The following is a 17,460-nucleotide window of genomic DNA, read 5'->3' on the forward strand; positions in this document are numbered from 1 at the left end:
CCCTTATCGTTTTCTCTTTTCGCCTTACTCACTTCCGCCATATGTTCCTTGAACCTTATATCTAATGATCTTTTTGTTTGGCCTACATAGATTTTTTCACATTGGGACCAACTTATCTTATAAACGCCTGCCTTATTCAACATTTCTACTTTATCCTTCGTTGAACCCAATAGAGACTTGAGTTGGTTGCTTCTACTGGAGAATACTAGATCGATGCCGAATTTCCTTAGACGAGGGCGTAGCTGGTTGGTGATGTGTTTATCATAAGGGACCGAAACTCTTTTCAGCGGCTCCTCTACCGGTGTCAGCGTTGTATGTCCATTTCGTCGTAGGGTCCTTTCCTTCTTGTTGATGATCGCTCGTATAGTCCTCTCCTGGTATCCGTTGATCTTCGCTGTTTCCAAGATGTATTGTAGTTCCTTCGTTTTTCCTTCTTTGCTCAGGGGGATCGTCTGCATCCTGTGGATCATGTGATGAAATGCTGCCATTTTATGTTGGTACGAATGGTTCGATGTATATGGGATGACTCTCATGGTGTACGTGGGCTTCCTGTAGATTTCGAGGCTCAATGTTGTATTTGCTTCCCTGATGACTAGTAGATCCAAAAAAGGTAGATTACCTTCTTTTTCCTCTTCGAAGGTAAATTTGATGTCCTTATGTACGTTGTTTATCGCTTCCAAAATCCTGGGTAGATCCTTTCGGTTGATGATGCTGAAAATGTCGTCGACGTATCTCCACCACTTCTGGGGTAGTATTCCTTGTTCTTGTAGGTTGTTCTCCAGATTCGCCATGAACAGTTCGCACAAAAACGGTGATAGCGGATTTCCCATCGGTGCTCCTTTCGTCTGTTTGTAGTAGTTGCCACGAAATGTGAAGTAGTTCTCCGTCATGCATAGCCTTGCCAGATTTAGGTACATATATTCACCTTTCTTCGCCATGTTGTTTCCGTCCTTTGTGTTAGCAGCCAATCCTCTAGAAGATTCAGAGCATCTTTCAGTGGAACGCTAAGGAACAATGCCGCTACGTCGAATGATACCATTATGTCCTCTTCTTCGATGTGTCCTGATTCCAACAGCTTCTGGGCGAACTCCTGGGTGTTGATGACTGACCTGCTGGGGAATGGTTTCGGCATACTTTGGAACTCCTTTACCAACCATTTGGCTATGTTTTGGGTAGGGGAACCCACTGATGAAACTATCTCTCGCATCTCCTTGCCGGGTTTATGGATTTTCAACATCAACCGAAAGGATCTACCCAGGATTTTGGAAGCGATAAACAACGTGCATAAGGACATTAAATTTACCTTCGAAGAGGAAAAAGAAGGTAATCTACCTTTTTTGGATCTACTAGTCATCAGGGAAGCAAATACAACATTGAGCCTCGAATTCTACAGGAAGCCTACGAACACCATGAGAGTCATCCCATATATATCGAACCATTCGTACCAACATAAAATGGCAGCATTTCATCACATGATCCACAGGATGCAGACGATACCCCTGAGCGAAGAAGGAAAAACGAAGGAACTACAATACATCTTGGAAACAGCGAAGATCAACGGATACCAGGAGAGGACTATACGAGCGATCATCAACAAGAAGGAAAGGACCCTAACGAGACACTGAAGACGACCACACAGTTGTGGTCGAAATACGTATCTGCACAGATAACGAAAATTAACTGGTGAAATTAAATGGACACTTTTCGTTTCGTAACTGAAATCATTGACACTTGTCTTCAGCGATTGCTTCCGCGATAGAGCATTTGTACATTTTATTCACTCATACATCTATATTACTGTCAAAATGTGCATTTGGCAATTCATTTTCAGCTAAAAGCTCTATTTTTTGACACCGGTGCACTCACACAACCCATCGACATCAGTTGTCAAAAAATCAGGAGTACCAACTTGACCACTATCTCCTTGTCGCCGAGTCTGGCGCTGAGTGCTCGGCGCGGAAACCCAAAAGTGGGAATAAAATTTTGGGGCTTATGCGCAATACTTAATTCGTCTTAGACGGTTCAATTAGTGTAATATATATCATCAGCAGCTGCACATACATTTCATTAGCGCAACACAATTCTTATTAGCCAAACAAATGAATCACAAGTGTGAAGTTAGCTGATCACAATCTATATTAGTGTACACATATGTATTACGTGCAGATTATTCTGAGTGTATGTATGTCGAGATAAAATAGTACACGCAAAAAAATGTTGCGGTCGAAACTACCATTCCGAGGGTTAATTTAAGAATACGCACCGACGATTTTCAGCAGACAACAAACCCGTTTGATTTTACCATGCGCGCAGTAAAAATCAACTGTGGTCCTGGTGAAATGTTGTTGCATGAACTGAATCAGTGGTGAATTTGTCCGAATGCGTGGTTAATTTAATTGAAAATTTGTGGTTGTTTTGAAAACATGGCGTAGTCTACAAAATAGTAACCGTTACCATGGATTTTTTTTCTGTGTATATTGTCGGCGTATAGCACCAAGTTAGAATTCGGAAGTCGGGACTTCCGAACCGAACTTTCTTCTGAAGTTTTATTTGTCAAGCTAATTGATGCGTTGTTTAGCGCATCTTTAGGCGAATCCAGCGCACTACTTCCGAAGTTGGGAAAGTTACCTCCCAACAAACATTCACTAGTTGAACAAACATCAGTGTGATGATTTAATTCAGCGCTGTGTTGAATAATGTCTGTACTATTTCTTATCACAACTTCTGTTCAAGCTTTGTTCACACAATTTTGGCGAAGTAATACAACTACAACATCTCATTTTGAAAAACAACTTTATTAACTGATTCGTTAAACCTTTAATAAGCATTTTACTAAGCCTCAATTCAGCTACATGTGAATTCTTCGAAAATAATAACGCATAGAAGGTAACATCAGTAAGATCTCCAATGAACGTATTTTGAAGCAATTGCTATTTTCATATATGTAAATTTTCCTAAATCGGGTCTCGAACTGCTGTCATTTGAGCATCCGCCGGTAACGTTGTCATCCGCGCCATCCTTGATTTGTTAGATATGGCTCACTCAGTGCATAACATAAATAATCTTATTGCTGAATATGAATCATAATTGGACTCTTTTTATTCAATAAGTCGATCTGTCAAACTACAGTTTGTTAATAACTGTACAAGATTTTTATTTCAACCATTGTTCAGCCAGTCATAACCATCGCACACTAGGAAAAATACGTAAAAATAATGTCGATAAACGATAAAATAAAATCTGTCCCTAATACTATTTATGGATTTATGAAAATAAAATCAATGTATATTCGGCCTTCCTCAGAATCTCTTGATAATCGGTTGCGATATGATTGTCAAATGCTAAGATTATTCCAATTTCGCAGCAATAAAGATCAACATCCATGCGATAATATTGGGATTCAATAATTTTCCGATGTTATTCAACGGCGTTATGTCCGGCTTTTAGTAAATTTAGTTTCGCATGAATGCATGATTTTTTTTATTGCTCCAGCAGTTTCGTTCGTTATAATCACCGACAGTTTAATAAATCACGAAAATAAGAAGCATGTCTTGAAAATAAATCATTATTTTTCTATAAATTAAAAGATCTAGAATCCAGATTTTCTCTCAAACTGAAAAAGCATGTTTTTTCCCACTGTGCGATAGATCAGATAAATGTGAAATCCAAAGGTTAAGAAGGACAAAGGTAAGGGTGAAATCAGGAGTGATTCAGTTTGATTCTAAATTTTCGACCACTATTCTAGTTTGAATCTGGAGCACAATAGAACAAACTCGCTGGTTTCCCCAGCAGTGTTCTATTCATGTTTTTCAAATTTTCAATAAATTGAAATCATTATGTTACTGTTAAGAAAGGCGCCGGAATTGCAAAGTGGATTGATCCGTAGATAAAATGACGCATCCATACAACAAAACAATTGAAAAATATTTGCATTTCGTGATTCAATCGTGGTTCAAATCTGCAGAAAATAGAACGGAGCGTTATACCAGTTTTATTTTATTGACAGTTGACTGGTATTGTGGATTTACTTGACCAATGGATTCGAAGGTCGGTTCACTTGCCTATTTCAAACGTTCCCTTCTCCAGCAAGGTTTGCCAAACTCAATAAATGTTTGGTAGATTACCTTGTTTTTTGCTCCTTGTCTATAAAAACAGATGTCAAAACATCGGAAAAAGAAAGAGTAGTCCGAGGGAAACAGCAAAAAACACGTGGCAGACTTGTCAGTTTTGACAGATTTTACTATGAAGATGGGTGTGAAAGTGGAAACGGCGATTTCAACGACCGTTCAAGGAGCGACTATTTCGAACGGTCGGGTCCAATAGGGAAATCCACGTACAATATAAAAACTGAATCTAAAACAGCTGCTGGGAAATTCAATGTTTCAGATTCATATTCAAACTGACAGCCCCGAACGATTTGAATCACTGCTGATTTTACTCTAAAGAAGGATGTCTAAAGCAGACCTTACACGAGGCATATATTGACAATACTTTTTTCGTCAAACTTTTCATCAAACTTTTCTTCAATATTTTCACTGATTAGCCGGCATGGCCGTAGCTGAAGAAAAACACATTTTTCTCTTGAACTAATATGAATCAAATAGCGGTATAACGCACAAAACACGCACACACTCAACCGTCATCGACTCCTGTGGGCAAACTGCGGGGGAAGATGATGGGAAATATTGAAAAGAATATCAAACTTTTCTGATTTCCCTCAATATTTACTTCAATATTTTGGGTTCGCACTCACACGATCAATCTTTTTCTTCAATAATCAAGAGTTTGTCAAACTTTTTCCGTCGTGTGGGGTCTGCTTAAAGGCTACTTTACACCTCGGGAAAATTTTCCGCCGGATTTTGGTCCCCGTGCATTTTAAATGGGGCCGGGATTTTGATTTTCCGTGCCCAAATCCCGAAAACATCGCATATGCAAAAATGCATGGGGAAAAATCCGCGGACCAAATTCCCGAGGTGTGAGGCTACCTTAATGCCTGCTTATTAACTTACTATTCAAACTCAATTCGACCACCCTTTCAGAGCATCACATCATAGTCGAACAGAGAACTTTAAAAATCATTAGTTCAGTACATTGTTAAACTTCCCCAATGTGCTGAAATGTGATTAAACGAAAACGTAAGTTCGACTTCAAATAAAGGTAGTAAACAAATAAATAGGCCATGTCGAATATTAGTTAGATTAAATACTGAAATGAAATCTGTCTAGCAAATTATTCAGCATCCATTTTATTCAGCTACAAAGATCACAAATAAACAATAATTCAACCTAGATGCTTGTTTGTAGCTTGTCGTTGTTTGTTGGGCTGTATCTGGAGAAAAATACAACTTCGGTATAAAAAGCGGTATAAATTTATTCCGGATACACAATACTGTGGCTTCCTGCTACAGTAGACGTTCGAAAACTGCAAGTCATTTAACTGCAATGCTTTTTAACTGCAATTCGATAGTTGCAACAGTTTTGCAGTTATCGGACCACTAAAATTCAAACTGATGTCAAACTCAATGACAGCTGCATTGCGCTGCACAGCCTCACACCTCGGGAATTTGGTCCACGGATTTTTTCCCCATGCATTTTTGCATATGCGATGTTTTTGGAATTCGGACACGGAAAATCAAAATCCCGGCCCCATTTGAAATGCACGGGGTTGAAAATCCGGCGGAAAATTTTCCCGAGGTGTAAGGTGGCCTTTAAGGTGATTATAGAATGAAGCCAGAAATCTGCCATTTTGTAAACCACGTGCTTTTCCAATATTTTTTTCAAGGGCACGAGATGAAAGAACCATAACGCATATGCGGCTGAAATAATGGTAGATCGTTTGCTTAGTTATGCTGAACAATCATGATTTGAGTTTCGGCGCTGTACGAAAACTATTACGCCATATTTGGGCTTTTGGAAATATATGCAGATAAACGTGTGGTGAATTTGAAATTCACCACGGGCTTCATTCCATAATCACCTTAAGACCGCCGCAGCATTCTAAAAAAGATAAGCGCGACAAAATTAGGTATTTCTCCATAACAATGTGTGTGTTTTTACTTTACTGTGTAATATTTCCGATTGCGATGTTTTTTCGATGTTACTACACGACTGCTGTCAAATTGTTGGTGGTTTGTTTTTACTTCATCATTCGTTTAATTCTCAAACCGCACAAGAAAGAAGAGAATGCGTAAAAAACATCAGCAGTTGTGGAAAGGAGCTGTCAAAGATATTTTTCACATCGTTCGTTCTGGTCGCGAAAAAATGGTGGACGTAGGACGTGGCTAATCATTTAACAGTAAAGTTTTTAGTGGTGATTGTCGGTAAAGTTGAACAAATCGTGTACGATTGGGAAATATACTGGTGGTTCGTTTTTGAGCATTAAATTTTGTAGTGAACTTTGGAAATTTGAGGGTCTTTTTTCGTAGATAGTTATTGAGTGAAAGTTTGCACAATTGATACACAGTGCTGGTGTTCGGAAAAATTTAGTGATTATGTCGGAAGTGGTCTCTACTGGGAAAGCAGGGCTGCCTGTGGCTAATACCGCCACAGCCTCGGGTGCTGTTGCTGCACAATCCGAGCCAGACATGAAAGGCTGGTTACTAAAGTGGACAAACTACCTCAAAGGATACCAGAAGCGATGGTTTGTCCTATCCAAAGGGGTACTTTCCTATTACAGGTAAGCTGTATTGTCCCTGTTTGTGATATTCATTAGGTCAGCGTTGTTTTTATTGTCCATTTCATCTCCCTTTACATATCAAAAACTGTAAATTCTACATTGTTCCCATTGCCACCCGCTCTAACCATTTTCACATCAAAGCCTTTCACGATTCCTCACCTGACTACTTTGTTGTTTTCATTTGCATGAGAAAAAATAACTTCTGATGAATTACATTGCGTCATAAACAGAAACGCCAGCACACGAAGCCCTACCTTTCTTTATGGGACAATAAATCTAACTTGAACTGCAAGGGTCACCAAAATTTTATTTATTCATGATTGCCAATGCACCAAGGCCACCCAAAAATGTTACGAAACGACAAGCCACTAATATGGGAGAAAGGGTGAATGAATAGCAGAATATATCAAAGATAATAAACTAAAAATAATGATATGAAAACTATAAAATAATTCGATAATTTATTATTTATTTATTTGAATAAATTCAAATAGATTCATTCCATTTGTTTAGTATTCTAATTCTAATCTAACCTTTAATTAAAACATGTTTATTTAATATTGACAAATAAAATGTTACAATGATAACCACTTTTTAAATTTATTATTTATTTAAAATTTGTCAATTGATTGGAATGCACAAACTTCTAATTTGCAGGGTCTTCCATAGCAGTGCGTTGAGATGTGTGGCTTCCCGATTCGATATGGGAAAATTCCGGTTTGGAAATTTTCTCGACTCCCCAGGGCATAAAGATATCATTTTGTTATGAGGTTGATATACGAATGCAAAAATGGTAACTTGGCTTAGAAACCTCGCAGCTAATTACTGTGGAAGTGCTGAATGAACACTAAGCTGCAAGGTTGCATTGTCACAGTGGGGGATATAATGCCAATGAAAAGAAGAAGAGGAAGCTTCGAATTTGGAAGCAGTATAAATATGTTGAAATCTTGGGTGTAATTCCAATTACAAAGATCGCGAGTTTGATTCTCGGTACATTGCATTAGGAGGTCTCATTTAGGGATTAAATCCAGAGAAATATGAAAAAATCATCTGCTTATCATCTATGTATACAATCACGAATCGCTTTTATTCACTTTCATGAAGCATATTCGTTCAGACTTTTGACAATCGTGTTTTGATTATTCAAAACATAGAATGACTTACTCAGTTTACTTCTTTATAGATTCATTCAATTGATTACTACTGAATATGGTAACTGCGCGAAAAAAAAACATATTTAGCCTTGATTGTACTGAGATTTGCCGCAAAAAAATGTTTTACGATAATATAATAATTTGTGAAATTCAAATAAATACTCACTGATCCATATTCATTCCGAAAATTGACTGTGCAGAGCTGAATATGAATATGTTTAGAAGTGAAGTGGCAAAGAAGGCCGATGGACTTCATAAAAAAATATTCGAATATTTAAAGCTATTCACGATATAGAACATATCGTGAGAGACATTTTTCGTAAGCTGCTGCGTGGGACATAAGCCTCAAATTTCCTTGAACAGTGCACCAATTACATGCTGCACTGCTGCTAATGATGCACTTGTTTTTCAAACAACTGCGTGAAAAAAAATATGAGTAGTAAGTGCTAGTAATGGACCTCATGTGTACAATGGACACCCCGAATAAAACCGAAATTAAACGCTTGAATCAATAATTTCTTGTAGGCTTGCATCGGATAAAGTTGCTTCATATATCAGAATAGTAGTTCCATACAATTATTTTGGACTGAGAAACTGATATTTATTTATATTAACTAACATGTGATGAACTTATAAAAAAATCCCAGAAATTAAGTTTTAACAAAATATATGAACTAATTTGTACATAAGAGTACGCTAAAGGGTTCATCACCAGTACACAAGGGTGGTGCATAATAGGCGACAGGAACATGTGGAAATGGAATATGTACATGGTCAAAATACGTAAACAAAGTGGACGTTGCGGATTATGGACCCACGGGTGGCCATAATAGGCATACTAGCTAGATAAATTTAAGAAGTTTGAGGTAAATGAGATTTTTTGAAATTTGATTTAAAACTGGTAAAAATAAATGTTTAAGCATGTTTCATGTACGAAACACGTTGGTGATACTAAGAGCGTATTCTTGTATCCATATCGTATCCATCCTTGTTCTCATCAGTTTCTTCGAAAAACCTGATCGATGAATGAATTTCTCCAAATTCTCGTAATTTATTACCGGGCGAAAAAGGGGTGTGAACAAAACAGTGCCTGTCCAATTGTTTGATTGAAGAATTAAAAAAAAGTAATACTTTCATCGATATTGTCTAAGATTAATTGTTGCTGATGAAACCAAACCTTCATTAAACGAAGTTTGACGAATTGTCTGTATGTGGGCGTACTAAAATGTCGATTCGATTTTATGAATTCACCTTTCTTGATCAGGTATACGTTTTTTAATTCTATCTCATTGTGAATATCAATGTTTGCTGAAATTTAAAAAAAATGGGGTTTTAATTCAATTGAGATTTTTTGCCCACAAACATACTCACTCACAGGAAGGCATCTGTTGATTACAATTTGTTATGTAGGGGTCGATTGATATACGAAAATCGACGTTTGGGCCTTCTATCTAAAATTCATTTACTTTTACCTCTTCGTTACACCGTCAACTAAAAGGCTATAGCTATATTTTTATAGCAAAAATAAACTTTTTATAGGAAGCTTAAGTTCAGGCCTGATAGCGAGTCACTTTTTAGTGACTTGGTCACTATTTTGAGTCTAGTCACTAAAAAGTCACTATTTGCATCCAAAAGTCACTAAAGTCACTATTTTTCGGAAAATGGTCACTAAAGTCACTATTTTTGCAATGGCCTATTGTAAAATAGTTCAAAATAAAAATCATTTGTACTTACTATTATTATCAAACAAATCGAATGTGAATCTAGTAGCAATATATAAAATTTGGGAAATATGCATCAAATAAGTTCCAAGTGTGTTGTGGAAATCGTGAGGTTATTTCCGATTCATGTCGCCTATGATCTTTTTTTTCACGAATGGAATTTGTTAAATTGCGAAAGGTTGACGAGTATAGAGTATGGTGTAATTCAAAACTTTTTGATTGAAATTATTTTAGAAATATCACCTTTTTATAAAAAAAATCTGCTTATTGACAATTAAGAATAGATACCCAAAAAACTAGTGTGGAGTAGACCTGTGCGCCAATTGAAAATTTATCGGCGGCGGCGGCGCGGCGGCGTGAGTCGGCGTGAGCTAATTTCAAGCAATAGAAATTTTCCGAAATTCTTTCAAAAATTCCTCCGCAAATTCCAACAGGAAGTGCTCTGAAAGCTGCTCCAGGAATTGTTCTGAAAGTTCCTCCAGAAATTTCTCAGGAAGTTTCTCCAAAAGTTCCTTCGGTAGTTCCTCCAGGAATTGTTCCGAAAGTTTCACCAGGAATTCCTCCGGAAGTTCCTCCAGGAATGCCTCCGGAAGGTGTTCCAGGAATTCCTCCGGAAGTTCCTCCAGGAATTCATCCGGAAGTTCCTCCAGGAATTCGTCCGGAAGTTCCTCCAGGAATTCCTCCGGAAGTTCCTTCAGGAATTCTTTCGGAAGTTCTTCCAGGAATTCCTCCGGAAGTTTCTCCAGGAATTCCTCTGGAAGTTCCTCCAGGAATTCCTCTGAAAGTTCCTTCAGGAATTCCTCTGGAAGTTCCTTCAGGAATTCCTCTGGAAGTTCCTTCAGGAATTCCTCTGGAAGTTCCTTCAGGAATTCCTCTGGAAGTTCCTCCGGGAAATCCTCCAGGAATTCCTCCGGAAGTTTCTTCAGGAATTCCTCCGGAAGTTCCTCCAGGAATTCCTCCGGAAGTTCCTCCAGGAATTCCTCCGGAAGTTCCTCCAGGAATTCCTCAGGAAATTCCTCCAGGAATTCCTCCGGAAGTTGTTCCCGAAGTTCATTCAGTAATTTTTTTGGATGTTCCTACATGAATTCCATGAAAATTGTCCAGGAATTCTTGAAGAACTTCTTATGGAAATTAAATTGGGAAATCTAGATCAAAGAAATCTTACGCGCATTCCTTAGGGAATTCTTACAGAAATTCCTACCCCCAAATTCCTTAAATAATTCTTCCGAAAAGTCGTTCACAAGTTTACAAATTCCTCCAAGAATCTCTTCGGCAATTCCCACAGAAAGAATTCACCGTTGAGAGCTCCTCCAAAACATCATAAGGAAAATGCTCCGGAAATTCTCACGGTTTTTCTTCAGAGCAGGGCTGTTAGCAAGTCACTTTTTAGTGACTTGGTCACTATTTTGAGCCTAGTCACTAAAAAGTCACTAAAGTCACTATTTTTCGGAAAATGGTCACTAAAGTCACTATTTTCGCACCACCGTTTGTAAAAAAAAGTTCAAAATAAAAATCATTTGTACCTACCATTATCATCAACCAAATCAAATGTAAATCTGTTAGCAAAATATATAAAGCTTGAAAAATTGCTCCAAGGCCGTCTTATGAAAGGCAGAGTGGGTTCGAACCATGGACTTCGGGATCGAGAGACACACAGACAGACCACACAGCGAAGCTTGGGCATACGTTCAGGCAACGCCGTATATAAAGCGCAGGATTGTTACGACTACGAGGATTTCGCGGATTTGATGCGGATTTACATAACGGTTGAGGCTTCGCGCGGATTTAGTTTTGGGTGGAAATTAAATAAATAAGGAGCGCAGGGTTTTGTTTTCGATAGCAAATGTCGTTGAGAAGGGACTCCACATTTGAAGTCTATGCTTATCTATTTTTTTTAGATATTTCCAAGCCATTATTGAATGCATTATATTCTTGAGCACTCGTTTAACAAGCATTATAAGGGTAAGAATTTCACTTGATGTCATTTTTCATCGTTTCTGAATATCATTTTTTTTTGTCACGTCAATTTTTACATAATTCAGACAGAGATATTTCTTGATTTCTGATTGATTAACCCCTCTACGACGAACCACACAGCATGATATTGTTGGCGTAGCACCACATTAGAATTCGGACATCGGGACTTCCGAACCGAACTTTTTTCCGAAGTTTTATCTGTCAAACTAATTGATGCGTTGTTTAGCGCATCTTTAGGCGAATCCAGCGCACTACAAGTTGTGTAAGTTGCCTGTATCTAGAGAAAAATCCACCTTCGTCATAAAAAGCTTCCTAACTTTGTTTCTCTTAGAGGAACTTTCACTGTAATTTCTGTAGCGATGACCGCACAAATCTTTATGAAAAATTCCGTAAAAAATCCGCCTTGAATTTGGGAAATTATTTTCGGAAGGTTTTTCTTAGGAATTCACCAAACTATATCTACAGGAATTCTCAAAAAGATTTCTACCGGAATTCATGAAAAAAAAAACGCTTGTATTTGAAGGAGATTTTTTTTCAGGGATTCGCGGAGAAGTTTTTATAGTAATTGACGTGAAGTTTCCGCGGAAATTCCTGAAAGAGACAGCAGGAATGTCTACAAAATATTCTGCCTTGAATTTATGATATGAAAGAATTTCCGGAAGTTTTTGTGCTGACATTCGCCATCGGATTTCAGTTGGAATTTCTGTTTGAACTCCTGGAGAAAGATTTCACAAGGATTTAAGTATTTTCTGCACAATTTCTGAAAAAAAAATCCTTGAAAATTTCACTAAGTTTTCCACAGCAAATCAACTTCCACTGAAATTTTTGAAAAAAATTCAGAGTTTCCCAAGTAATTTCTGCATCAAATTTAAGATTATGGATCACATTTTACGAAACTTGAAACTTAGGAAACTTAGGTTCGGTAAAATTCATGGTATATATAAGTTGATGTTTTTAATGAAACCGAGATCAGAGTTTCGAAAAAAAAACAATGGCAAATGGATTTTATATGTATTTAAATTTGTTTCAATTAAAAATGTTATTTTTATTTATTAAAAATCGTAAACGTCATCATAATTTTGGATTCTTTAAGTTTTTTTTAACATTTTTTCCTTATAAAGATTCATAAGCTTTGTGATTCCAAATAATTCTCTGTCTAGTAATTGATCAGATCATTTTATTTCTTTTTTGCCGAAAAACCGTGTTAATTTTTCAACGTGCCAAAGCGAATGTTGTACACTACATAAAAATTAGCGAAAGCCCAATCCAAAATATCGTTCTAGCACTTTTTCATACTGTCTTGCAGCTGAATCATCTATATATGGTGAAACTTTTGGGAATATATTTTGACGAGACAATATTTTTTGATCGATAGTAAAAGACAGCGCAAAATTTGTTATACTTCATTCTGCCTTTTTCATACACAAACTGCAGTTCAACGAAAAACTTCGAGCTCATGTTAAACTTTATTACCACAATGCTGTAGAACTTGCTTCAAAATGTTGTTGAAATTATAAGCATGGTTTAGTGTAACAACTCCCGTGTGTTACGGAATAAGGTTTACCATGGTCATATTGCTAGCCTCTGGATGTCCCAACGAATACCTTCCTCAATATCCAACTCTGTGGTATTTATGATTTTGTCGCCAAGTCGGTTGTCCCCTGCTAAGATCCATCATCTCCCTAGTTACGATGAAGATGCACACGGCTAGCAGTAGTAATTCTCATGATTTTGTAATTTTTGTCTTTTCTTGATTTCTGATAGCATTCTAATAAGGATTTGAAAAAAAAACATGATATCCCTAGTTTCCGAACTACTACGAGTTACTCAGTAACAATACGCATGCAACTCAGCTCATTACCTGGTTAGTACTTCATACAAAAGTCACTATTTGGTCACTTTTTCTGCTTCTGGAAGTCACTATTTGGTCACTTTTTTCGTCATCGTTGGTCACTAAGTCACTATTTTGAACGGCATTTATCGCTATCAGCCCTGTCAGAGAATTATTTAGGGATTCTCCAAGAATTCTCTCAAAAATACCTACAAGAATATCTGCAAAAATTTCTCAAGGTATTTTTGTGGGAATATCCTAATTAGTTTATAAAAGATTTTGATGATCAATACATTATTATGATTTATTGTCAACAGGTGAAATAGACACCCCAATGACCGCTATCTTAAAATAAATACATTAACTACGTACATACGTTAGCTTATAGTCAAGAGCGAAAAATATGCTGAAAATTACACTTATTTGTTTCTCGCGACACATTAAAATCAAACACAGAATAACACATATTGAATAAGCGGGACATGCTTCGGACCGGCTCATGTAGTCCATAGTTAGTTCTGGCTGCAGGGAGATTGATGAACGAGTGCGATCGGAGATTACGGCGGCGAGTGTTGATGTCCAGCAAGCTGAGCAACGTAGGGCAGTCAATGTTTCCTTGTAGAAGATCACCGATGAAGCAGGCCTTAGCCACGTTACGCCTTGCATCAAGAGAGTCGAGGTTAATAAGCTGACAACGGCTACTGTAGCTTGGTAGGTTGAGCGGATCTCTCCACCTTAGATGTCGCAGAGCGAAGCGCACGAATTTTCTCTGGATAGCTTCGATGCGCTGAGCTTCGTTTTGGTAATACGGAGCCCAGACAACTGACGAGTACTCCAAGATTGGGCGAACGGTTGCACAAAACAGTGATTTCAGACAGTACACATCCCGGAATTTCTTGGCAAAGCGAAACAGGAAGCCTAATTGTGAAGATGCCTTCGAAACGATATATGCTACATGATCCTTAAATGTCATTTTCGAGTCGATCAAAACTCCGAGATCCTTGACTTTCGATTCGCGTTGAAGCTGAATATCTCCCAAAGCGTAGTCGAATAGGAAGAGCGAATGTTTGCGGCCGAAGGATATGACAGAACATTTTGCGACATTTAATGTCATTCGGTTTATGCGGCACCATTCAGTAAACACTTCGAATTGTTGTTGCAGAAACATTGCATCTTGAGGATGCTTTATAGAGTAATATAGCTTCATGTCGTCGGCATACGATAGTTTAAGGCATTTGAGCACAAAATTAACGTCGTTCATATACAACAGGAATAAAAACGGACCCAAATGGCTGCCCTGTGGAACGCCAGAACAAACCGGAAAGGGTAGTGAAATGTCATCTCCGATTTTAACCGCCATACTCCGTCCAGTTAAATAGGATTGAAGCCAACCGAGCATGGAGTTATTAATGCCTAATTTGTCAAATTTCGCAATGGCGATTTGATGATTCATCTTGTCGAATGCTGCGGAAAGGTCTGTATAAATGGCATCCACCTGATGGCCACTCTCCATTTGTCGAATTACAAAGGAAGTAAAACACGTTAGGTTAGTAGTCGCCGATCTTTTAGGCATAAACCCGTGTTGGTCATTCGATATGTAATGTGCATACTTTTGAACCAATTCTTTGAGAATAATCAGCACAAACAGCTTAGAAATGACGCTTAGCGCAGCTATTGCCCAGTAATTTGAAACAGTCCTCTTGCATCCTTTTTTGAAAACTGGGAATAAATATGATTGTTTCCAGCAGTTCGGAAATAATCCGGTAGTCAATGAGAGGTTGAATACTGCAGCTAACGGCTTTGCAAGCGTTTCACAATAAGAGACGGAATACCATCCGGGCCGCATCCAATTGAAGTTTTTAATTCCTTACTAGCTGTTATTACATTATCGACGGTAACGAAGAACGGCTGCTCAGCGGCTTCAAAACGGGGAATATGCCTGGTAGCGTTGGCTACAGCCTGAGGGTCGAGGTGCTCATTTGTAAAGACACTACTGAATTGGGAACGAAACAAATTGACCATGTCGTGGGTAGTTTCGGCTTCGCATAAACCATCTGTCATCGAAGAGGGCAGTCCTGATTCCTTTCGTTGTTCGTTGACGTACCGCCAAAAACTTTTAGGGTTAGTCTTGAGTCGACTTTGTAGACGATTTTGAAAGACGTTATAAAGGTGGTCGTTGAGTTGCTGATAGTCAGAGTTTGCCTTCAAATAACTGGCTCTTGTAGAATCAGAACGATACTTGCTATGTTGTCTGAGAGCCGCGCACTTCACTCTTTTGAGGTTTTTGAGGTGAGCATTAGACCAGGCTGGCTTAACCGGTTTGGATATGGATTTCAGCGGAACGAACTGATCAATAGCGTACAGTAATATACTTGACACAGTCGATGCAGCGAGATCGATGAAGTATTTCTTAAGGAGATTCGCAAAGAAATTCCTGGTTTGAAACTCAGAAGAAATTTTTGAATGAATTTCGTGTGGATTTTTAGGAGAAATTTTCGAAGGAATTCCTAAAAAAGTTTCTGTGGAAATATAAGAAGTAGTCTTATTAGTTCATAGAAACTTCAAAAAAAGATTAGCAAGTTTCCAAACAATTTATAAATTAAATTCTTAAATATTTTCAGACCGAAATATTCTTATACGTGTTGCCGAAGAGGTTCTAAGAGCAATTCCTTGAATTCAGGTGAATTTTGCTTGAACAATCATTGTTTTCTAAATTAATGATTTTGAGTGTGTTACTTCTACGTGAAGTTAAACGATTTACAATTATATCGAAATGCTAATATCATCTTCCAAACTTAGACGCACATGTTCATGATAGAATTAGAGGCGAAAGTATAGAATTGATAGTTCCGTTAGGATACGGCAGGCATGAAGAATGTTTTATAGAAGTCGATTTGAAAGCGAGCGGAGGGCAATATTTGTGATGGCACATATCACGACCTTCCTTCTGCCAAGCTCCCGTATGAAGGGAGGGAAGAATATCAGTGTGGAAGCTGATATATCTCCACTGGTTCAAATTGACTTCTATAAAAACATTCTTCATGCCTGCCGTATCCTAACGGAACTATCAATAAGACAAAGACAAAGGTGCTGTTTGAACGAGATGGCGCCACAACATGTTTTGAAAGGGCCTCAAGCGGAATTTTTGCTAGAATGCAACTGACGATCTCCTATTCTATACTTTCGCCTCTAATAGGAGATCGTCAGTTGCATTCTAGCAAAAATTCCGCTTGAGGCCCTTCCTAAATATTTTAACAACAGCCACTACACCTGATAAATGCAATATTTCCATTATCAGGCGACAGGTGGTGTTGCTGTGTGTTTGTATGAATGTAATATTGCATATACACTAGTGACATCTGCTGTTCGATATCGTAAGCTTTCAATGTTGCTTCCACACACACGAGGTGGAGAACAGTCTTGAAAAAATTGAAAGTATACAGCTAGAATTTAGTATGGAGGTACAATGAAATCTCTTTTATTGTTTAGAACTGTAAAACAAGTCGTGGGTACAAAAATTCTAAAAATTATTTGTTGCTTTTTGACCTAGCTTTCATATTGATGCGATGCGTAGTTGATGAGAACGGATGATTTGCCCATACAAGGAAATTAATTTTACTTTAAATGTTGTGGCGCCATCTCGTTCAAACAGCACCTTTGTCTTTGCCTTATTCTATCATGAACATGTGCGTCTAAGTTTGGAAGATGATATTAGCATTTCCCTATCAATCATTGTTTTGTTTGACCGAGCATTGAAATAAGCCCTTCATCAACTTTCAATTTTATTGGGTCTAGAGTTTATTGGAAATGAGAATAATAACTGCATAATTGAAGATAATGAATCGCCTGCTTTGAAGGTGGTTGCAGCGGCACACTAGGAGTTAACTTTCTGAAATCAGTATGGCGAAAGGCATCTAAGGTTCGATTTCTCAAAACTAAGCACTTTAATCGAAAAAATATTTGGTAGGCGTAGTAGCGGACACCATCCCTCGTAACCGGTACCAAATAGTTTTTCATGAAAAGTTCCTAATTTTGAGAAAACCAGCGTTAGATGTATTTCACCATACAAATTTCTTGCGGTTAACTCATGCTGGCTGTTTGC

At 37.9% G+C, this 17,460-nt stretch overlaps 1 protein-coding gene across 3 annotated transcripts in view; it reads left to right on the forward strand.

The window, feature by feature from the left end:
- Window positions 1–6,219: 6,219 nt before the first annotated feature.
- Window positions 6,220–17,460, forward strand: part of LOC134219972 (oxysterol-binding protein 2) — a 116,896-nt gene continuing 105,655 nt past the window's right edge. For 2 of the 3 annotated variants that reach the window (XM_062698888.1, XM_062698889.1), the window contains exon 1: window positions 6,221–6,675. In XM_062698888.1, coding sequence (XP_062554872.1) covers window positions 6,491–6,675 — 185 coding nt within the window. In that variant the 5' untranslated portion in view covers window positions 6,221–6,490. Of the gene's footprint in view, window positions 6,676–17,460 lie in introns of all 3 variants that reach the window. The other variant, XM_062698887.1, reaches the window with a different exon arrangement.

Source organism: Armigeres subalbatus, chromosome 3 (assembly GCF_024139115.2).
Source record: "Armigeres subalbatus isolate Guangzhou_Male chromosome 3, GZ_Asu_2, whole genome shotgun sequence".
NCBI classification, from domain to species: domain Eukaryota; kingdom Metazoa; phylum Arthropoda; class Insecta; order Diptera; family Culicidae; genus Armigeres; species Armigeres subalbatus.